We start from the raw sequence: 24,503 nt of genomic DNA, 5'->3' as shown, positions 1-24,503 counted from the left end.
CCATATTGGACCACTAAGGCTCTGTTGTAGATGCCATCACCCTGTTCCTTTCTTAAATTAAATGAACCTGTACCAAGTAATGGTTTGTACTTTAACTCTCATTTTGCCTGCACACAACTACAGGTATCCTGAACCAGGTGTGGAGGTAACCATGATTGAGGAACATCTCCCCTATAAGGTTAATTCACAACAAACGTACTCAAAGTGAGACATCATCCTAGCGGCTCTTATACATTGTCATTTTAAAATACTTTTCTTCTGACTATAGGGGTGACAGCTAGAAAAATCCAAATAAGTACTACAAAAAGTTGGCTTCCTATAAATTCTACATTTAAAAAACATCAGAATTGTGTTCAATAAAGGTGTCTAAATAGTTTAATCCCCTTTTATTAAAGTTGTACATAAATTTTAGAAAGGTTGAAGATTGATTCAGAAAATTAACAGAATCCACAATACCATTCTTGGGGCCTTTCCACAAAATAAATGCATCATCCAAAAACCTTAAGCATAACTTAATGTTTTTATAATATATACTTTCAAACACAAATTTTGACTCCCAATCAGCTAAAACTAAATCAGCTTAAATGGGGGGCAAAAGAAGCCCCCCCCCCGCAACATGTTCGGACTGCCTATAATATTCTCCTTCATAATAAATAAAATTAAAGTCAAGCACCAAAAACATTAATTCAATGAAGAGTTTGATTTTATAATTTGTGAAGGATGTGTATTTTAATAAAGTGTTAATGAATTGTTACTGAAAATTTCAGGATTTGGGGCAAGGCAGATTTCAGGACCCCCACAAGAAGAGAGGGAAGGGTTGGAACAGATGGATTCCCAGATAACTATTCACAATGGAGTATTTCACTCATACAAGGGATTCCATATTTATAATTACACAGACAGAAGTATTTCAATTGACCATTTTTCTCTTTTCTTGAATGGTCTAAAACTTGTCTCGTTAAAGAAGTTCAATTTGGTGGACACTTTAGTTGAAACAAAGTTGTATGTTAGGAAATTAAACTTGGCAATATTTTTAGTGGGAAAGAAACTACTTGAGAAGCAGGTCTCAAAAAGAAAAGTGCTTTTGATCCCCTATTGCACCCCACCTTTAGTGTTTTTGAAAAAGCTATTTCTGGTGACCGGTATCATTTTGAGGTTGGTTCCAAAAATAATTTTTTTTTCCCTAAATTTAAGTGAAGGTGAAAGATGTACATTGGAGCAACTTAGAAATGATAGTACTATAAGGGCTATGAAACCAGATAAATGTGGGGGCATAGTTTTATTTAAGTCCTTCGATTATTCTAAGGCCATGTTTGATTTACTTAATGATAAGGAAGTTTATTCTGTCTCGTCACTTAATGAGATCCACATAAGTTATCAAAAAATAGATTTGTTTTTGGAAGAATACATTTTAGAACAGGGAATGTCCCTAGACACTTATAAAGCATTGAAAGACCCCATGATTACCACCTTATTCGGCATTCTCAAAACACAAAGATTTACTGAAAATGCCATTTAAACCTATAGTCTCAGGCAGGGGCTCTAAAACCTACCCCACTGGGGTTCATCTAGACAGATCTTTAAAACCAATTTACAGGCAAATAGAACATATTACAATAGATTCTTGGGATTTTTTACGAAGGCTAAAAGAAGAACTTTGAACAGAAAACTTGATCTTTTTTCTTCAATATCCAAATTTAAAGGTCTAGAATATTTCAGTAACAATTTATTAAAGTACATATCCTTCACAAATGATAAAGTCAACCTCTTTGTTAAACTAATGCCGCTGGTGCTTGATTTTAATTCTATTTATTATGAAGGGAATTTTATAGGCAATCCAAATGTGTTGCAATGGGGGTTTCTTGTGCCCCCATTTATGCTGACTTAGTTTTAGCTGATTTGGAGTCAAAATGTGTGTTTGAAAGTATACATTATAAAAACATTAAGTTATACGTAAGGTTTTTGGATGATGTGTTTATTTTTGGAAAGGCCCTGAAAATGGTACTGCGGATTTTGTTAATTTTCTAAATTAATTTTATTATTAATTATTTTGTTGTACACATTTAAAAATGTAGTTGTCTATGAACATTCAGAAGGTGGAGCATATACTCTCCTTTGTTATGAAAGATGGGAAAGAAAACAGGAAAGTTAATAGATTCATATTATTCTCTGTAACCACTTTGGGCAAAAAAGATGGGTTGGAATGCAGAGTTAGTCTACTTTTGTGAAAGATTAGATAAGAAGATTTAGAAGAAGGGGCTTGCAGCTCTGAAAACCTTCTTACTGAGGTGATAGCCACCATGAAAAACTGTTTTCCATGAAAGAAATTTCAAGTCTACCTTAGCTGCAGGTTCAAAAGGAGGAAGGACTAGACCTTGTAATATCATGGACAAATCCCAAGAAGGAGTCGGATCCTTGATGGGAGGGAGGCAAGTAAAAAGATACCTCTCAGGAATGTTTTACAAAGTTTAGATGAAACTAGGGATGACAAATTTTCCCAAGTATGAAAATTAGAAATAACTGCTAGCTGGACTTTTACAGTGAAATAGTTGGCTCCATTATGGAAAAGGGAAACCAAGAAATTCAAAACTTTTGAAATGGGAGTACTAAAGGGATCTATTTGTTCCTGTTAGGCTCATATAGAAAACCTCTTCCATTTGCTATTATAGATTTTCCTGGTAAAAGACTTGTGAGCAGAAATCAAAATTTTCTGGACTGGGGATGAAAGCCTGGAACGGCTTGCCATCACAGGAATTGGAGAAACCATGTGGTTAATTTCAGTCCTTGCAGATCCAGGTGAGTGCACCCTGAAGGGTGAAATAGCAGATCTGGAACCAGTTCCAGAGTCACTGGAGGGCAAATTAGATGAGACCAAAGAAAGGTGAACCAGATTTAATGAGGCCAGAAGGGGGCAATGAGGATAACTTTACTCTTCAACCTGTATGCTTTCCTGCATGAATATGGAAATCAAGAGAACTGGAGGAAAAGCATTAAGTACAGTGGGGGGGGGGGGGGCAAGCATGGACTAGAGCATCCCTTGGTGACTATCCCTGAGGAGGGATTAGGGCAAAGAAACTGTTTCATTTGTTGTTGAAGGGGGGATGCACATAGATCACAGCAGGGTTGACCCCATTTGAGGAAAATCATATTTGCCACTGACTGATTCAGAGACCATTTATAAAAACAACACATTGTGGTATACTGTGTTCAAACAGAACAAATCAAAAACAAAAAATCAAATGCAGAAACACTCCAAATGTTTAATAAAAAACAACTAATAGAGCAAAGCTTTCGGGTTATCCCCTTCCTCAGTACTAACAATCAAATATGTGTGTTTTATGAACTGATTGTTAGAAATAAGGAAGGGGATAACCCGAACGCTTTGCTCTATTAGCTGCTTTTTATTAAACATTCTGCGTTTGATTTTTTTGTTTTTGACACAATGGGTAAAATCTGGTTCCTCCCTACTAGTTGATGCACCAAACTACTGACATTGCCTGACTGTACCGCAATGATTCCCAGAGGAAGAAAGCTGTGAAGTGCTTGCAACACTAGAAGGACAACTCTCATCTCTAGGACGCTGATATACAATTTGGTCTCTTGAGGAGTCCATGTACCTTGGGCCGTCCGACCAAGAAAATACCCCCCCCCCACCCCAACTGGGAAGCGTCTGTGGCCAGCGTGGCTTTGGGAGGGGGAAAGACAAAGGGACATCCCTGAGTGACTTCTGAGGAATGAAGCCACAAAAAAAGGGAGTCTCTGCATACCCATGATAGTCTGATCAAAAGGTGTAAGGGATGCCTGTGTAATGACCACTGGACTGCTAGTGTCCATCATAAGACTTTCATGTGTAGCATTCTGTAGATAACAAAGTTATTGTGGCTGCCACTGAGCCCAACGCCCTGATGACCAGATTTGCCATGGGAGCTGGTACAGACAGAATCTGTTTGATATGTAGTCATAAATTTACAATCCTGTCTGGCGTGAGGTAGGCTCGGGTTGATGTATCCAGATGTGCTCCTATGAAGTCTATGGTCTGTATTGGTTGCAACTGGGATTTTTGTGTGTTGATCGTTATGCCGAGAGTGGGAGCTAGCTATAACAGATAATCCCTGGCTTGAACAAGCAGATGCCTGGTTGGAGCGGTTAGGAGCCAGTCGTACAGATATGGAAACACATGGAATCCCTGCAGCCTGAGATGTGCTGCGACAACCGCTGTGCATTTGGTGAAAACCCTGGGGGCTGTGGTGAGACCAAATGGAAGTGATCCGAACTGGTAATTGCATGGCTCCTAGCCTGAAACAAAGGTACCTTCTGCAGCGCCTGCCCATTTTGAAGTGGTAGCACACATCCTTCAGGTCTACAGAGCACATCCAATTGTTCATTCACAAAACAGGTAGAATGGAATGGACTGTGACCATCCTGAATTCTGAATTCCTTATCGATTTGTTCAGGGATGTTCAGGGATGTCAGATCTGGGATCGGCATCAGGTCCCCTGACTTTTCTGGTGCTAAAAAGAATCTTGAGTAAATGCCCGATCCTATCTGGTTGGGAGGGACCTCCTGGATGACTCTTTTTTGCAGCAGTTTTGAAATTTCTTGAGCTGTCTTCTCCCTCTGATTGGGTGGAAAATCAGTTAGGTTAGTGTTTGGTTTGGGGTTTTCCGAAAAGAGAATCAAGTATTCTCTGGATACAATCCTTAGCCCCCACTGGTCATTTGTGATGGCTGCCCAGACTTGTGGGTATAAGGAAAAGTGCTCCCAGACTGCCTCCAGAGCATGGCAGTCTGGCAACCATTCAGAAGCGCTGTGAAGGTCTGTCCAAGAAAGAATCTCGGGACCCTCTGCTGTGGGAGAAGCATCTCCCATTGTAACTATTACCCCCTCGCATGGGTAGGGTGGGGGAGCTTCGAATCTCAAGGAAAAGTCTTTCTGAGATTCCTTAAAAGGACCTTGAGATTTCATGAACCACAATTCTTTTCCCCCATGCTGGTTCCTGGAGAAGGACCTTTGTGGGGTAGAAAAACAGATTCTGATGGCAGACAAGGTCTTCCCATCTTTCTCACTATGGCAGAGTGTGTCTCTGACTGTTGGGCTGAACAAACGTGATCTGTTGGAGGGTGCACTGACTGATGATGCCTTGAAAGGTTCTGCAAAGTAACACAGCTGCATCCAGGCATGGTGCCTAATGGTAATGCCCGAACCAGCCACCCTAGAGGCACCCTCTGTAGCATAGGAAATCAACCTCATGGATGCATTAGATACTGATTGTAGAGAGGTCATTCTGGAAGAAAAGGCCTTCTGTTCCCTGGCAGACATGGACACTGGGATAGAGCTAGACAGTCCTTTAATGAGGTCCTCCTGTAGCCTAATAAAGTATGACAAGTAGTTTAATACTGGTAAGGTGAAGGTGGCAGAAGCATAAACTCCCTTGCCAAACCTGTCCACAGCCCTAGATTCTCTGTTAGGGGGATGGACAGTGGAGCTTTCCTGAGCCAGCTCCTTCTTAGTGGCTGCCGCAACCACTATGGCATCTACTGGAATCTCTTTTGCCCAATGTGTCCTACTTGTAGGTGTAGTAAGAATTTTGTCGGCCCTCATCGGTATGGGCTTCACAATGTCCAGTTTCTTTCCATGCCCTGGTAACTACAAGGTCAGGGAGATGGAGTCGGCAAAACCCCCATCTGAATCTGTGGCTGAAGAAACTGCCTCATCAGACTATCCACGTTATCAGATAAAATACAAGAGGAACTGGTGGAGGAGGACACTGAAGGTGCTCTTGAAGGTTTCCTAGGAGAGACCTCCTGGAAGGGAGATCTCTGGGTCGACACACTCGGCTCCAAGCTGGGGATTACAGCCCGAGGTGGAGGAGATCAAAGTGGAGACGAGAGGGTCGGTTCCAAGGACTTTGGATCCGAGGAAATTGGTGCCTTTTTGACAGGCTCAGAAACAGAGGAAGAAGACCTGTCCGGGGAATGTTTCTTGGCTTTCCTGAGTCTCCTTGTGTTTTCTGGAAGGTGGCTGAGCCCCTGAAGTGGAAGGAACAGCAGAAGAGGAAGATGAAGGAAGCAAACCCTTGAGAATGAGTTTGTTCCTCCAATCTGCCAGAGCACATGGATGGAAAGCCTCACAAAGAGCACAAGAGGAGCTCGAGCTTCAAATCTCCAGCTTGGAAAACAAGCGAGTCGGATCCAAGACCCACAGGTTGAGGAATGAATGAAAATGACAAGATCAGATCAATAATTACACACAAGAACAGAATTTGTGTGGGAATTAACAGGGTATTCAATAAAGTAAAATACTGAGGATACAAGTTTACGTATCTTTGGAATTTAAGAAAAAGTTAGAGTGAAAGGAGAAATACAGAGGAGATACTAGAGGAAAGACACAGGGAAAATCTGAAATTGAGAGCAGTAGACAAGCAGAAAAATACAAAGAGTAATCACAGTTGATTTCAAATAAGTAGAAAGTCTGACATGAAAGGATGCGTACAGAAATAAAAATAAATAAATTATGAAGGAATATTAAGTACACAGACAAATTAACTTTCTTAACTTCTACTTAATTATTAAATCTTAATTATAAATTCTAGCCTAAATTAGGAATGTTTTGAGATAAACTTGATAATGGCTTATGACACTACAACAATTAAATATAACAGAATTTTCTCTAACATGAGAACATGTTTTGTATACATAGGTTCATAGGTAAGTACTAGGCTATCTGCCCGAGGGCATCTATAAGCCTAGCCAGAATGTGTTGGCTTTTGCCGCCCCCTTAGATTAGCTCCCTGTGCCTCGGTCCAGCAGAGCCATTAGTTCCCTGTGCCTCTGTCCAGCAGAGCCACTGCAGTGATCCCCGGGCTAAATTTTCTGTTTCCCATCCACTAGTCAAGGTTTCTCTTGAAGATTGTTAGTGAGGGGGGGCTTTGCCTAATGTAGATTGGAATCCTGTTCCAAAGCATGGGGAGTCTCTGGGGAAAAAGGAATCTATCCCTCCAGCACGTCCTATTTATCATTGTGGTGAGGTTTAGATCCCTAGAGCGTGTGGCTCTTAGGGACTGTTTTTTTTTTTTAGGTGGAGCATGTCCATCCATTCTGGGTTGGACATGGCCTTGTATGTCAGGCAGAGATCACCTCTGAGTAAGCGGTATGTAACTGAGTACAGCTGGAGTTTCTTCAGTCGGGCTGCATAGGGCATATGTTTGAGGCCAGTAATCCTCTTGGTGAGGTACTTCTGTGGTCTTTCCAGCTGTTGCAGGTGTCTTGTAAGGTACATCCCAAATGGGGCATTGTACTCTATATGATGGGTCTGATGAGTGATGAGCAGAGGGGCACAATAACCTCTTTTGTTTTAGATGCGAACCCTTTTGTGATTAGGAGGGCCACATAGAAGGATTTTCTAACCACCCTGGCAATATGATTATCAAAGGAGAGATTACTATCTACTTGGGTCCCCAGATCCCTTATTACACTTTCTGTAGTTAGGGGGACTATCACGTATGTGATAGTTCGCCGGTACTTTGTTTTTTTCCAAAGGGGATGACTATGCACATTTTGGCATTTAGCTTGAGGCCATGATTTTGACACCAGGTATCCATCTCAGTGAGACCCTTCTGGAGGATGTCTGTATCAGCTGGAGAGTCAATTATGGCTCCCAGTTTGCAGTCATCTGCGAACTTGGTCAGCCATAGCCCTCCTGTGCTTCCCTGTATCTCTGAGAAGTATATACCGAACAGGAGGGGTCCCAGGACTGAGCCCTAGGGAACGCCACTTGTAACTGGTTTAGAGTTGGCCCTAGAGCCTGCAACTCTCACCGTGTGGGTTCTATCCATGAGTCAATTGGCAACCCATCTCATGACACAGGGGTTTATGTTCAGTCTGGTGAGCTTGTCTATAATACCGGAATGGGGAATGGTGTCGAAAGCCTCTGCGAGGACTAGGTAGGCTGTGTGGACCTCCTTTCCCTTGTCTAAAGCCTTGGTAACTGTCTCAAAGAAGTCCACCAGGTTTAGGAGGCATGATCTGCCCTTAACAAAGTCAAACTGGGTAGGGGCCAATGTTTGAAGGTTCCCAATGTCTCTGTTAATGAATTCCATGATGATGCGCTCCATAGCCTTGCAGACCACGCTAGTCAGAGATCCGTTGTGGCTCCACCTTTGTGGAGCAGGATAACTGTTGCTGTGCACCACTCTATGGGTACGTAGCCTGTAGAGAGGCTGAGTTTGAACAGCGTGTTTAGGTGTGGGGTTAGTTCACTTTGGAGCTCGTGTAAGACACAGCCTGGGACACCGTCTGGTCCCACTGAAGCTGTATTTTTGGCTATGGATATGGCTGTTTTAACCTGTGTGTCAGTGATTGCTCGGGCACATGTTGTATATAGTTTAGTTTTAGTCTAGTACTACACAATGATGCATATTTTGAACAAAAACTGTTTCAATTTGGCTCACGAGTGTATGGTTTTTGCCCAGAGAGTTCAAAAGCTTAAGCATGGCTCCAGCTTGGCTTTCCCACCTAAAGGCCGGTATGACCCTGACCCTGAGTAGCATCTTGCCCTCACCAAGAATGATGCCACAGTATAAAGACAAAATGATAAATTTTAACAATTGGCTAAGCTATTGGTGTCATTCAAAGGGGATCCATTGTCTGTCAACCTGGGATGACATGCTCGACAAGCCACGTTGCTTTGCCAGGGACGGCTTGCACCTGTCACCCTTAGGCTTTCGAACACTGGCTAAGGCTCTTGCCACCCCCATAGTGCCTTTTTTAGGCAAGGCTCAAAAGACAAACCCACCTCCATAGACAATACCAGAAACAAAAAACTAAGGGTAATGCTACTCAACACCAGAAGTCTAAACATCAAGATGCACGCACTCGAGGCACTTCTCAGTATGGAGAAAATTGATATCTGTGCAGTAACAGAAACCTGGTTCAAGGCCCCTGAGAGCACCCCAGCACTACAAGGATTCAACTCATACCATTCTTTTCGGCCCCAGAACATGGACCGAAATACTAAAGGTGGGGGAGTATCCATTTTCATCAATGATACACACACCTCCAGGTTAGTGGCACTGCACGAGGCAGCGGAAACCATCCATGTGCAACTAACAGTAGGTAAAACTGCTTTTCAGTTTGTAGCCTGCTACAGATCACCCACCTTGTATCAGGACCCCCACTCGGCATTCCTGAGAACATTGGAGAATATGAAGGTCTCACCAAACACCATGATATTGGGGGATTTCAACTACCCAAACACTGACAGGGAAAACTACTGAAGTCCCAACTCTTTCGCCCAACGGTTCCTGGAGTTTATAAACTCAAATGCCATGGAACAACTTGTCACCACTCCCACAAGAGGGGACAACATATTGGACTTGGTCATCACCAACATAGGGGCTCAATGTTCCACACCAGAGGTAAAACCCTCATTGGTAAGATCAGACCATAAACTAATCACAATGGACATCCACATCCCGACCCCACCCCCAGCCAAGGAAACCACTGTGAAAAATTTCTCAAAAGCAAACTTCACACTTCTCAAGACCGAGGTGGAAAGTTTCAAAGCCCCCGGGCTAAGGGAAAATGCTACCCAAACCGCAGAATCCTTTACAAATGCACTCTATGAGCACCTACAGGAATGCATGGATCGTGCCATCCAAATTAAAACCAAGACTCACTCCTCCAAAAACAGGAGACCAGACTGGTGGACCCTGGCCATAAATAAGCTATACAACAGAAGGAGGAAACTATTACATGATAAGGCAAAAATCCCAAAAAGGGAAGGCATCCCTGATCGGTACTAGCAAGAAACTTCGATCCCTCATAAAATCATCAAAGGCTAGCTTTGAAAGAAAAATTGCCAAAGACTCTAAAGATAATCACAAGGCGTTTTTTTAGCTACGTCAAGAATCTGGGTGGCAACTCTCAGACCTGCTCTGAGCTGGTGCAAAATGACACAAAATACATTGAACCCACTGACATTGCCAACATCCTGGCGGACAAGTTCAGTGCAAACTTTACCCCCCCCTTGCCCCCCAAAAGGGCCAGTGTCTATCCCAGAAGAATGCAGTCCCCCAGACATCACAAACACACAGGTGAAAGCAGCCCTCTCCAAAGTAAAAAAACACAGCATCAATGGGAGCGGATTGTATCCTGGGCTGCGTCTTACACGAGCTCCAAAATGAACTAAACCCTCACATAAATTCACTGTTCCAACTCTGCCTTACCACAGGTTATGTACGCAAAGAATGGCGTACAGCAACAGTGATCCCGCTCCACAAAGGTGGCGCCACAACGGATCCCGGGAACTATCGCCCTATAAGCCTGACTAGCCTGGTCTGCAAGGATATGGAGCTCATCATCATGGATCTCATAAACAAAGACATTGGGAACCGCCAAACACTGGACCCTACCCAATTCGGCTTTGTTAAAGGCAGATCTTGCCTCTTAAACCTAGTTGACTTCTTTGAAATAATAACCAAAGCCATAGATGAGGGAAAGGTAGTCCACACAGCCTACCTGGACCTCGCAAAGGCCTTTGACACAATACCCCACTCTGGCATCTTAAATAAGCTTACCAGCTTAAATATTAACCCATATGTCACAAGATGGGTTGCGAACTGGCTCAGGGATAAAACTCGCATGGTCAGAGTCGCGGGTGCCACGTCCGACTCTAAACCGGTTATAAGTGGCGTCCCACAGGGCTCAGTCCTGGGACCCCTCTTGTTCGGTATATACTTCTCTGAGGTACAGGCAAACACGGGAGGACTGTGGCTTACCAAGTTCGCAGATGATTGCAAACTGGGAGCCATAATCGACTCACCGGCTGACACAAGCATCCTCCAGAAGGGCCTTACGGAAATGGATACCTGGTGTCAGAACCATGGCCTCAAGCTAAATGCCAAAAAGTGCATAGTCATCCCCTTTGGGAAAAACAAAGTGCCCACAAGCTACCACATAGGAGGGAATCCACTAAGTACAGAAGAAGTAATTAGGGATCTGGGGACCCAAGTAGATAGTAACCTCTCCTTTAACAATCACATTGCCAAACTGGTTAGAAAAACCTTCTATATAGCTCACCTAATCACAAAAGGGTTCACATCTAGATCAAGAGAGGTCATTGTGCCCCTCTACTCATCGCTCATCAGGCCCATAATTGAGTACAATGCCCCATTTGGGATGTACCTTACCCAACACCTGCAACAGCTGGAGAGACCTCAAAAATGCCTCACCAAGAGGATTGTGGGCCTCAAACAGATGCCCTATGCAGCTCGACTAAAGAAACTCCAGCTCTACTCAGTTGCTTACCGCCTACTCAGAGGTGATCTCTGCCTGACGTACAAGGCCATGTCTAACCCGGAATTGTTGGACATGTTCCACCTCAAGGAAACCAAATTCATTACAGCTACACGCTCTAGGGATTTAAACCTTAGCACAACAATAAATAGGATATGCTGGAGGGATAGATTCATATCCCAAAGGCTTCCCTCGCTCTGGAGTGGAATCCCAGTCCATGTTAGTCAGAGCTCCTCGCTGACACTCTTCAAGAGAAATCTTGATGAGTGGATGGGAAATCGTAAATTTACTCCTGGGATCACTTCTATGGCCCTGCTGGACAGAGGCTCAGGAATCTAGTCTAAAAGGGAGGCGAAAGCCAACACATTCTGGTTAGGCTTATAAATGCCCTAGGGCAGATAGCCTTGTACCTAGTGTCTACCTATGAAATTCTAAGTACACATCTGCTATATCCTGAAAAATTCCAATCCAACAGCAGTGGCCCCTTTCAATTTATATCCAACAGTCACATGCTTCCTTTTTTTTAATGCCATCAGCATAATTATTTCAACCTCCCTACTAGTCATATGATTCTGCATGCAAATCCGTTCAGCAATGGCGACTTTTTCATTACCTTCAGGATGCTTTTTCTTGATATGGTACGCCAGAGCAGCAGCCTGCATGAAGGACATTTTGCAGTGTTTACAGGCAAAAGGTCTCTCGCCTGTATGAAGTCTCATGTGGTTTTTCAAGGTAGAGTTGGCTGCAAATGTAGCCCCGCATTCTTCACAGGAGAAAGGCTTTTCATCAAAATGTTTGGTCCGTTTATGGTATTCTAGCCCTGTGAAATGAAAGACAAAAAATTTCAAAACAAGAATAAGTTAAAAAGTAAACGTATAAAAAAGTTATACTACGATAACAATTTTCTATGTGGCAGCCTTGCATAATCAGACATATGCATTCAGGCCTGCAATTTTTAAAAAGAACAAGACAGATTAACTTGAAGTGCTACGTCGTGTGGATGTTTTTAGTCTACAAAGTTAAGCAATGTAGCTAAAATGATAAACTACACAATCTAAATATTTTTAATCAAAAGAGTAGTAACATCAAAAATAAGCTTCCTGTGAAGGATAATGGAGGTCCAATATATGAAAGGCAGACATCCAGGTGTGCATGCATGAAAAAAGTACAGTTGTGTACATTTACCATAAATGTAGATGTTCGAGTGTATTCACTGTTGCAGTCATTACATTTGCGTTAACTGTCTGCAGGTACCCCTCAGCCGGCCTGAATATCAAAGTCTTGGGTCCTGTGTCGGATTCTGTCTCTTCTTCCATGACGTCAGGTCGTCAGGGGAATAAAGTATGCAGCCAACGCCATTACATCAGTTTTTTTTGCCCCAGATGTCAGGTGCCCCCATAATGGGAAGCAATTATGTATAAGGTTACACCTCCAGCAAAAAGCAAATACACCAGAAAGCTGAAATACACTAAACAAGAAGAAAGGTAGAGCCAAGAGAAGTCAGGGGGCTGGAGGGAGGGTAACCAGGACTGCAACAGTGAATACACTCGAACATCTACATTTATGGTAAGTGTACACAACTGTACTATGTTCTTCGTGTTTCACTGTTGAAGTCATTACATTTGGGTAGATTCCCAAAGCTAAGGGAGGGAGGCGGCAGTTAGAGAGCATTAGGACCAGCTATTAAGCCCTGCAAGACTGCAGTGGCAAAACCAGCTCTGGATTTAGAAAAATATGTAAGTGGTAATGCTTGGCGAAGGCATGTACAGAGCTCCAGGTAGCAGCATGTACAGAGCTCCAGGGACACCTCTGAGAAAGGCTGTAGAAGTAGATGCAGCCCTGGTGGAATGTGGTCTTATCCCCTGTGGGGTAGGTTTTCCATGGTGCTTATAGCAGAAATGAATGCAACGGCCTATCCACTTAGAAATGGTTTGCTTTGAAATGGCCTTCCCCTCTGCCTTTGCAGCAAAGGCAACCAGCAGCTGTTCAGTTTTTTCTGAGAGGCTTAGTCCTGTCCAAATAAAATCTAAGTTGTCTGTGCACATCCAAAAAGTGCAGTATTCGTTCTCCTTTGTTCTGTGGATTAGGAAAGAAGGTTGGCAAATGAATGGACTGATTAAGGGCCACACTGGATACCACCTTGGGCATAAAGGAAGGACTGGTCCTGTGGGACACCCTGTCTGCATGGAAAATGATGAAGGGCTCCACTGCCATGAGGGTCTGTAATTCAAACACTCTTCTTGCTGAAGTGATGGCTAGAAGGAAGGCTGTTTTCCAAGAAAGGAATTTCAACTCTGCAGTTGCAGGTGGCTCAAAAGGAGGTAGAGTGATCTTTTCCAATACAAAGTTAAAATCCCAGGCTGGAGTAGGGGCTCTCCTGGGTGGTCTTAAGTTTTTGGCCCCTCTGAGGAGTTGTTTTAGCAGGGGGTGAGAGAAGAGGGGTAGCTCAGTATTATAATGTGCTGAAATGGCTGAGGCATGAATTTTAATTGATGAGAAGGAAAGGCCCTTGTGGAGCAAGTCTGTTAAGTATTGAAGAATATGTGGTAAGCTGGGCACTGTTGTACCCATCCCCTGAGTCTGGCTCCAGGAACTGTACCATTTCCACTTTTCAGCATAGGCTTTTCTAGTACTAGGCCTCCTTGCCTCCAGAATGACATCTAGCACCTGCTTACTGAAAGATGTTATAAGAGAGCTCAGGTAATTAGCCAGGCTGCAATGTTCAGGGTTTGAAGCTGAGGGTGCAGAATCTGGCCCGCCTGCTGGGACAGCAGGGAAGGGGTCCGAGGCAGGTGCCATGGTTCCAGCAGTGACATACTGTGCAAGAGGGAGTACCAGTGCTGGCTTGGTCAGTCTGGTGCAATCAGAATTGTCCTTGGTTTGTCCTGTTTGATCTTTAGCAGAACTTTCGAGAGGAGAGGCAAAAGGGGAAATGCATAAACTGAGAGGCTTTCCCAGGTGAAGGACAGGGCATCCACTTTCCAAGCTTGTCTATGGGGAGCCCTTGTGCAGAATTTGTCCAATTGGCAGTTGTGAGGGGAGTTGTGAGGGAAGGCAAACAGGTCCATCTCTAGGTTCCCCCATTTGTTTCTCAGAATGTTGAATATCTTTGGTTCCAGTTTCCACTCGTGTGGGTCCATAAGATTTCTGCTTAGGTCGTCTTCCAGTGAATTTAGCTTGGTTGGCAAGAATTGAGCTTGTAGGTGCACTTGGTAGCTCAAGGCTGTATTCCACAGAGCCATGGCTAGTCTGCAGAGAGGGTATGAGTACGTTCCCCCCTGCTTGTTTATGTACTACATAACATTGGTGTTGTCTTTCTTTACCAATAATTGTTCTGGAATAATGTGGTCCTTGAAGGATGTCAGAGAATTCTGTACAGCTAATATTTCTTTTTGATTGATATGCAGGTGCATTTGACTTGGGTTCCAGTTGGCCTGAATACAGTGCCCTGCCAAGCGAGCCCCTCTGCATAGTCTGATGTGTCTGTTGTTAGGGTTTGGGCGGCAGGGGGTAGAGTGAATGGCAGTCCCTTGTTGTGGTAGCAGGCCTCTGCCACCAAAGGAACTCTGTCTTTATATAAAGAATGATAGTAATCACTGATTCCAGGTCCTGAGAATGTTGACACCATAGGCTTTTTAGATACCATTGTAGTTTCCTCATATGCAGTCTTACATATGGAATTAGTAGGATGCAAGAGGCCATGAACCCCAGGGCTTGCAGGACTTTCCTTGCAGATAGCTGGGTCTTTGTGGCCAGTAGATTGAAGCAGGCTGTCAAATAAACTTGTTTCTCTGGCGTGAGGTAAGCCATCTGGGAAGTTGTGTTCAAGCTTGCTCCCAGGAATACAATTTGTTGGCAGGGTACTAGATGAGATTTAATTTAGTTTATGGTGTACCCCAGTGAGGTCAGCAGTTTCCTTACAAATGCCAGATGATTTAGTAGCATGTCCTGGCTTTCTGCCTGAATTAGACAATCGTCCAGGTATGGGTATATTTGAATATTTATTTGCCTGCAAATGCCAGATGATTTAGTAGCATGTCCTGGCTTTCTGCCTGAATTAGACAATCGTCCAGGTATGGGTATATTTGAATATTTATTTGCCTGCAAAATGCAATGACAGGAGCTAGGTACTTTGTGAATACTCTGGACACAGTAGATAATCCAAAGGGAAGTGCAGAGAACTGATAGTGCCTGTAGCCTGCTCAGAAGCGTAGGTATTTCTTGCAAGATTCCCTTACTGGAATGTACAGGTAAGCTTCCTTTAAGTCCAAGGTTGCCAACTAGGCATCTCTGCCTAGCGTAGGAAGCAGATGATGAAGAGTTAGCATTTTGAATTTTGGTATTACCAAAAAGGTGTTTAGAATACAGAGGTCCAGGATAGGACACCAGGAGCTGTCTTTTCTGGGTACCAGGAAAAGTCTTGAGTAAAAACCTTGTCCCCTTTCTTCTGCTGGGACAGGTTGAATAGCCCTGATACTTACAAGAGAGAGGACCTGCTGTTGAGCCTCTGCCCACCGATTTGGTGGTAGGTCTGACTAACAGTTTGGGGTTGGTAAAGTGTGGAACTGGAATCTGTATCCTTGGGAAACTATATTTAAAACCCATTTGTCCTGGGTAATGAGTTCCCAGTTTTTTACATGCAGGGCGATCTTTCCCCCTAAGGAAGCAGTCAGCTGAGCAGGGCTTGGAAGGTTTAAGGTTAAGTCACTGTGACAGTTTTCCATAGGGGGGTGTCGTATTACTTCCAGCTTTGGAAGTGGGAGCCCCCCACTGCTTAGGCTTGTGAGTACCTTGAGACTGTAGCCTAGGTGGTCTGCTGTTCCTGGGTTTGGACTGAAAAGGCCTGGAAGAGGCAGGAAAGGATCAATTCTTAGAAGGCCAATGCCTACTAAATTTGGGAGGCTGTACTTGCAGGAAATCTTTAACAGTTTGCATAGATTTAGCGTTTTCCTCCATCTTTTTAAGTACTTCTGCTTTGTTGCCAAACAGGCGGTCTTGGTTTAAGGGGGCATCCAGTAATTTAGCTTTAACATGATCTGGCAAATTTTGCTCCTTAAGCCAAGCATGCTTTCTAAGAATAGACCCAGTGACAGCAGCCCTGCAAGATGCTTCTAAAGAGTCAAAACCACATTGCAAAGTTATGTTTACCAACTTGTTCAGCAGAATGCATTAAATCCTGTAATTATTTATTTTCAACACAGTCAGGAATCAACATAATTTTCTGTTTAAGTAGTCCAATAATAATCTGCTGATACTTTAACATATGAAACTGGCAGTTTAAGGCCCTAATGGCCAAAGTAGCAGAAGTGTATACCTTCTTTCCCCATCTGTCCAAGGCCCTGGAATATCTATCAGAGGGGGTAGGGTTTTTGGCAGTAGTAGCCTTAATGCCTTTAGGTCCCTGTGAAATGGTCTCTGGGTCCGCAGTAGGATTCTTGAAGAGGAACTTGTGAGAGTCAGGTACTCTGTAATATCTGTCAGGTTTTCTGGGAGCCAGAGGTAAAGTGTCTGGGGCCAGGTTAGATTCCAAGAAGGCATAATCTACATTGTCCAGGACAGGATGGATAGCTAAAGGCCTGTGTTGAGGTAGGAGTAAGAATTCCCTAAGCCTCTTTTTGGAGTCAAAGTAATCCTGGCTTTCCCAGTGGAAATGCTCCCTAAGAGTGTGCAAGGTTTCACCAAAAAAAAAATCTTCTGGAGGAGAAGCAGAGGGTATGGAGTCCTCTGCATCAGAATCCTCATAGGTAGATAAGGATAAATCCTGGTAATCAGAAGAAACAGAAATTTCAGAATCCTGATCAGAAGAATCAGAAGGAAAATCAGTTCTAGGTCTCTTAGAGGGTGAAGGCTGGCTTCCCCTAATTAAAGTAATAAGGTCTTCAGCCATTCTTATCACTTGTTTTTTAGGCATATGGGGCTGACCATGCAGTTTGGACTTCGGTTTTCTAGGCGTGGGTCGAGTTTTAGGCCTTGAAGAAGAGGATGGCGTCGGTTTGAAATGCAAGTCAGTAGGCCTGAATACACCCTCAGAAGCCGGTGCTTGCACAGCGGCACCGGACCCATCCAAGGTAGAGAAATCCACAGGTTCCATAGTTGAAGAAGCATCTCGCGGCCTACCAGACTCCGAATGGGTCTCAGTAGAGGCCTGCGAATCTGAAGTAGCAGGTATCAGGGGCTGCGAAAGCGCCTCACTGAGTACCGGCGAACTGGCAACTAGCTTAATGGAAGCGTCGTCGGCAGCTTTGGACCTATGTGGTCTGTCTCTGTCTTTACCTTTATGTTTTTTCGGAATGTCGGTAGTCGGATGGCTTACCGAAGCCATTTCTGGATAATTAAACCGAGCACCGAAATAGTTTGATGCAAAAATGGACTGACGATGAATAGTTCGAGGACTGAATAAGGCACAAAACTGACAGCGAGGACGTCGTGGTCTGGGCCTAAGCAAGGAATGCAGTACGAATGAAAATCTTTATGAGGTATTTGCTTTCCACAGGTAATACAATTGTTAACTTTTACTGACATCGGTTTAGAGCAAGAAAAAGGATCCCCAATGGGGTACTTAGCTTTTTTGAAGACTTCGGTTCTGAAACTTGAAAACGAAAATTTCCGGAGTCGGACGACCTGCACTTGCGAACTGCTTCTGCTACAGTCACCGCGCAGCAAGAAAGACTGATGTAATGGCGTTGGCTGCATGCTTTATACCTCTGACGACCTGACATCATAATAGAAGAGACAGCATCCGACACAGGACCCAAGATTTTGATATTCAGGCCGGCTGACGGCTACCTGCAGGCAGATAATCCAAATGTAATGACTGCAACAGTGAAACATGAAGAACATCAGTGGATACTCATCAGAATTCTGAAGAAGACCATGACTGAGGGCCTCATGATACTGCATCTGCAAGTGCATCTGTGAGGATTATATACCAAGTATGAGGCTGGAGTCACCTTAACTATTTTACCTGGTCTGAGAAGCAGTAATCTCAGAGAAGATAAGCATACACAGCAGATGTGTGCATATGGGAGTGGGGAGTTCTTTGCATAATCGTTTTAATGGTACAACAATACATTTCAAATTTCAGTTTTACTTTCGAGTCATGGTTTATTTGTTGATTTTTTTTTACATCAGGACTCAACAGTTTTCTGCACTTGTGATAAGGAGTAAGAAACAACACAATGAACCCAGACATTAACTCTAGAATTAAACATAACTTACAATAATCTTCTGAACCTGATATATACTATGTCTGAGAAGGTAGAATGCAATATTAAACATATTTTTTACGTTTAAGAAAACAAAACTAGGCCAGGAAACATTTTTATTCAATTTATATATATTTTCAATATTATCAAACTATCAAGCAGTTCCACAAGTGCATTTGCCTTAAGACTTGTGACAGTTAAACTTAAAAGTCTTTTCTTAGAGTTTGTATAAAACAATACCTTTTTATACTAGTCTATCAGTCTTTATTGTTCTTACCAAACAAAAACATACCTGCAATAGCTTACACTTAATTAGTATCCAACCAAAGCTAATCATTAGATTCTACCATTTATCTTATATACAACAGCACTTAATATGTCAGTACAGAATTAAAAACTTTAATTGGGTCTTATTTCTAAATCATACATTAAATCTGATTTCAAATATAGAATAATATTTTTTATCTTATATTCACAACTGATGCATATTTCTCATTTTACATTAACAATAATTTGAGCTAGAAGCTAGCCCCCTTGTTTACAAGCTTTCCAGTCACCTTATAATTCCTTTTCTTTGCCTACCACACTTTTCCTTCACAGGACCAAGTACAACACAAGGTAACCTAAGCAACTGCCTGGGGTCCAGTGCTGGCTGGGGGGGTGGCATCCATACAACACTGAATTTTAAAAAAGTCCAAACCAATCTTCCCGCAGAATTAAATGCTGCTAGATCAAGTCCACTACAATACTGCTGCTAAAGATCATTGATTTGGCTCAGCATGCATCTCCAATCTCTCTCTCTCACTCTTTCACTGACGATGCTTTGAGCTAATGAGACTGCAGCCAGCAAGCACAGCAAATAATGAGAAACCTCCAGGAACTGGTGCATGGTTTAACACACATAGCAGATGGAATGCCTGTAGCAGGAAACAAGTCATTTTTTGAAGAATTTCATTATGATCCTAGCAAACCAAACTGGAACCTTTTTTTGTACTAGCATTAGGGCATACACTTAATATGCTGCTGACGTGAACAGGACAGAAACAAGTAGTACATGGAAATTCTATTTGTAAATTGCATGTACTACAGGAGGGAAAGGTGTGTGTGTGTGTGTGTGTGTGTTTAAAAGGTTCTGGTTAGAGAGCACTGTCTCACACACACTCAAAGCCTGTACTACCTTACATACAAGAGGCAAGAGCCTTAATTCCCCACACTAACTGCCATTAATTTTCTGTTTTTTTTCCTTTGGTAAATCACTTGAGTATTACCATCAGTCAATGCCAGTCATTAGAATTTTACAGTTTTTGCTGTTCACAAAACACATGTTAATGCAAAACCTGTTGTTCTGTTAACGTTTTAAATGATTTAGAGTAGTCTGTTCTTATCTATTATCAGTTTTGCAGAAAATCTCTGATTTTACCTCAGATGTATGCCCCTTTCTTGAACAAGTTACTTAATTAGGAATTACTTTGGGGAAAGTGGAAATTTGGGCTAGGCTCCTCAATGGTCCCCTGGAATGCAAGCCTAGTAACTAATTATGAACTAGAATAGTTATGGTGCAAACAAAGGGGTTTGACTGTAGTAAACAGAAGCATTAATGCATGAGTCACGTTCTTTGGATGTGATCTTTGGTTTCCTTGTTCTGTTGAACACGGAAAAAGTTATTATTTAACTGCAAACAAACTAGGCAGGATGAAGTCTATACATTTAATGTTAATATTTTAACTATGAATACACTGTTAATTAAGTTAGAATTTTGCAAGCACACAAATGCACCAATGGTGTTATAACAGTTTGATTGCGCACCCACCATGAGAGGTCCCGTCTGCAAGATTCTGTTATCCTGATCTCGTGCGCTAGGGGTAGGTGTTGGAATGACCACTGCGCGAAGAGCAGCCATTGTAGAATCCTCATGTGTAACCTTCCCATAGGGACTGCAATTAGTGCGGCTGCCATCAGTCCCAACACTTTTAACACCAGTTTGGCTGGGGCTTTCTTGCTGACCAGAAGAAGAAGGACCTGCTGTTTGAGTGTTGAAGCTCTTATTGAGGGGAGCTTCAGTAGTGTCGATTGTGTATTTAGGTCTGCTCCGATGAAGGAAATACACTGTGAGGGCGATAAGCAAGACTTTTCGAAGTTTATGGATATCCCTAAGTGGGAACAAAGGCCGATTGTGTAGTCTCTGGCTTGCAATAGGCGATGCTTGGTGGTGGCGGTGAGGAGCCAGTCGTCCAGATAGGGAAACACCTGGAATCCTTGTCGTCTCAAGTGAGACGCAACTACTGCCATGCATTTGGTGAATACCCTGGGGGCTGAGGTGAGTCCAAAGGGCAGAGCTCGAAACTGAAAGTGACTGGCTCCCAGCCGGAAGCGCAGGTGATCTCCGGACTGTCTGGCCATTTTGGTGTGGTAGTACGCGTCTTTGAGATCTATAGAGCACATCCAATCGTCCTTCTGTAAGAATGGAAGGATCGATTGAAGCATGACCATCCGGAACTTTTCCTTCTTCATGAAGTTGTTGAGATGGCTGAGATCTAAGATCGGTCTCCAGTCCCCTGTCTTTTTTGGAACTAAAAAGAACCTTGAGTAAGTTCCGAATTCTCTTTGGCCCGCCGGGACTGGTTGGATGACTCTGTTTTCGAGCAGCTTTGAAATTTATACAGCTGCTAGCTTTCACAGACGGGGTGGCACATCTGGAAACTTTCTTTGTAGAGGTGGTGTTGAAGTGAAGGGGATTTTGTATCCTCTGGTTATAATGCTTTTTACCCAAGAATCCGAAGTAATGTTTAGCCAGGCCAGTGGGTATAAAAGCTAAGCGACCCCCGACTGCCTCCAGATCAGGACAGCCGGGCCTCCCTTCAGGAGTGCTGGAAAGGCTTCCCAGGGATGGAATCCCTGTCGCCTTGGTTATGCGGACCCCCTCTGCCGCCGGGGCGGCGTCTTCCATTTCTACCCCCTCCTCTGCCTCTGGAGGGAGTATCACTCTGTGTGGTCTGGAAAGATCCCTGATTCTTACGGAACCACATTCTTCCGCCTTATTGCCCTTTGGGGTACTGTCTAGTAGGAGCGGAAAAACGGACCCCGACAGCAGACAGGGTCTTTCCCTCTTGCTCACACCGAGTGAGAGTCTCCTTAACCTTGGGCCCGAAAAGTGTGGCACCATCAAAAGGGGCATTGGCAAAAGAAGACTTGAAAGCTTCCGCAAAGGAGCACAGCCGCATCCATGATTGTCTTCGAAGAGCATTCGCTGAAGCTGCAGCTCTACTCGATCCCTTGGCTGCATACGAGATGAGCCTCATGGATGAGTTTACTATGGAGGTGAGGATGTTCAGTTGTGCTGTTACCTTTTCTCAAACAGCAGCATCTGTGTTACCCTGGAGGGTATCTGTCAGCTCCTTGATGAGATCCCTCTGCAAACATGTGAAGTGGGTCAGATAGTTTAGCGAACGCATGGAAAAAGTCGCTAAACTAAAAATGCGCTTCCCATATCTGTCCATAGTCCTAGAATCCTTATTAGGAGGATGAACAGATGAGGAAGACTCAGACATCTCCTTTTTCGTGGCTGCCGCCACCACCACAGCGTCGACAGGAACTCCCTTGGTGAGATAAAATCTATCCTGGGGGCAGTGATGAACTTGTTTGGTTTCCTAGGGACTGGTTCCACTGTGTCAGGTGCCTCCCATGCCCTTCGAGCAATCAAATCCATTAATTCATCGAAGGGCGGAGTCACCCAGGAGGTAGAAGGTTGAGCCCCAAAAGCCGTCAGCAGCACCGACTCGTCCTCAGTGGGGGCTAGGGACTGCCAATCACCCCTCTGTTTCAAGATCTCCAGGATGTATGCAAATGACACATCCTTCGAGGGTGATTTGGGGGACCCCTCTGCCTCATCCAAGTCGGTGTCAGACGTTAGAGATTCCTGTGGGGAATCTATGTGCCTCCTCTTGCACAACCGTTTCCTCGGGACCTCATCAGAGGGGGCTTCTGGTGAGGCCTCCAAGGAACAGGGGGAACCCTCTGGGGGGGGTCTGAGGCAATTGGGCTCTACGCTTGGGATGGATCGTGGGAGTAGAAACAGAAAGTGGCCCTTTTGGGGAAGGAGAAATTTCCCCTGATGATGTGGTTGTCTGTGCAGACAATACCTTCCTCATAAGGTCAAAGGCCCCCGAACCCCTGGCCGAGGGCTCCCCCAGTTTCGAAGAACATGGAAGCATCCCAGAACCAGGTGCCATGGGCTCCGACCCCGAGGACGGAGCCGAGCCAGTCTGTGCCGAGGCCCCGAGAGGGAGATTCGGTACCGACAGGTCGGTACGACACTCTGTCCCGGAACCGAGCAAAGACCGTCGGCTCCGCGACTCCCCTAACGGTTCCGAAGGAGTCAAAGTCAATGGTGTCGATCGTGCAATGGCCGGTTTCGGCACCGAGGGCTCCACTATCATCAGGTCCTCTTCTCCCGGCTCCGAGATCTGGATGGGTCTCGAAGGAGGACCCGTTGGAGATATGGGGAGGCCTTCTAGTTTCGACACCAACTGGGAGGAAACTGCAATTAACTTGGAAAGGGCCGTGTTTTCCATGAGTTTCTGCATGACACGATCCACATCTGTCTCAGACAAGGGTCTGGAAGAACGGGTCGAAGGAGCCGAAGATGGCACCGACCGAAGAATGGACGGTGGTGGCAGTTCCGACACCGGTTCCAAGATCTGGGGCTCAGGAAAAGATAAATGTTCGACGCTCGGCCCCGAGATCTGTGGAACCGGCGAACGAACCCGAGAAGATGAACTCGGAGCCGATGACATGGGCTCCGACATCTTCGACCCCTTCGAGGATTTAGAAGCCTGATCCGACTTGTCCAAAGCCTCTTGAAAGGCAGGCTTCAGTAATCCTCTGTCTATAAGCTTCCTGCGCCTATCTGTCATGACCCTCCCGCTAAAGGAATGGCAAATAGAGCAATCCTCTTGGAGAAGGAGAGGGCCAAGACAGTAGACGCAGGAAGCATGATTGTCAGTAATGGACATTTTTTGCCCACACTGACATCTTTTAAAGCCAGATTTAGCTTTTTCTGACATAGTACTATATAACAACAATAACTATGAGTATAGAAAAAAATACTAATCCTATATGAATATATATATATATATATATATATATATATATATATATATATATATATATATATATAAATATATATATATATATATGAAGAAAGGGCTATATAAAGAAGACACTCACAAAAAACCACACCCAAAGAAAAAGGGTTAGGCCACAAAGGGTGCCTGAAGAAAAGAAGGGGATATATATATATATATATATATATATATATATATAAATAACACACACACACAGCACTTCTATAATAATCTAATAACTATAAGGTAATATTAGGAAAAAAAATCAGTATCTTATCTGAAAATAGTAAGCAAAACTCAATTCTCTATCTGGTCCGAGCTCTCCTCGATCCGATCTGTTGCAGCGGCAAACTAGATCTGAGTAATGGCAGGGAGGATTGTGGGATATGGGCTGGTCTCGAGCTTCTCTGAGATTCAGAGCTTTGCAATTCGGCCGACTCAGAGCCGATTAACCCATGTGTAAGAACAAACGGCGAGATTGAACACTCTTACATCACATGTTAATGCAAAACCTGTTGTTCTGTTAACGTTTTAAATGATTTAGAGTAGTCTGTTCTTATCTATTATCAGTTTTGCAGAAAATCTCTGATTTTACCTCATATGTATACCCCTTTCTTGAACAAGTTACTTAATTAGGAATTACTTTGGGGAAAGTGGAAATTTGGGCTAGGCTCCTCAATGGTCACCTGGAATGCAAGCCTATTAACTAATTATGAACTAGAATAGTTATGGTGCAAACAAAGGGGTTTGACTGTAGTAAACAGAAGCATTAATGCATGAGTCACGTTCTTTGGATGTGATCTTTGGTTTCCTTGTTCTGTTGAACACGGGAAAAGTTATTATTTAACTGCAAACAAACTAGGCAGGATGAAGTCTATACA

At 43.7% G+C, this 24,503-nt stretch overlaps 1 protein-coding gene across 1 annotated transcript in view; it reads right to left on the bottom strand.

Moving 5' to 3' along the window:
- The window catches only part of LOC122792877 (zinc finger and BTB domain-containing protein 40-like), a 1,459,166-nt gene that overhangs the window by 114,476 nt on the left and 1,320,187 nt on the right, over positions 1 to 24,503 (bottom strand). The window contains exon 16 of the mRNA XM_044060435.1: positions 11,908 to 12,114. Within this exon, the coding sequence (XP_043916370.1) occupies positions 11,908 to 12,114 (207 nt within the window). The remainder of the gene's footprint in view (positions 1 to 11,907; positions 12,115 to 24,503) is intronic.

This window comes from Protopterus annectens, chromosome 2.part0, assembly GCF_019279795.1.
Source record: "Protopterus annectens isolate FY-2018-M chromosome 2.part0, PAN1.0, whole genome shotgun sequence".
Taxonomy (NCBI): Eukaryota; Metazoa; Chordata; order Ceratodontiformes; family Protopteridae; genus Protopterus; species Protopterus annectens.
This window is presented reverse-complemented; position numbering and strand designations above follow the sequence as displayed.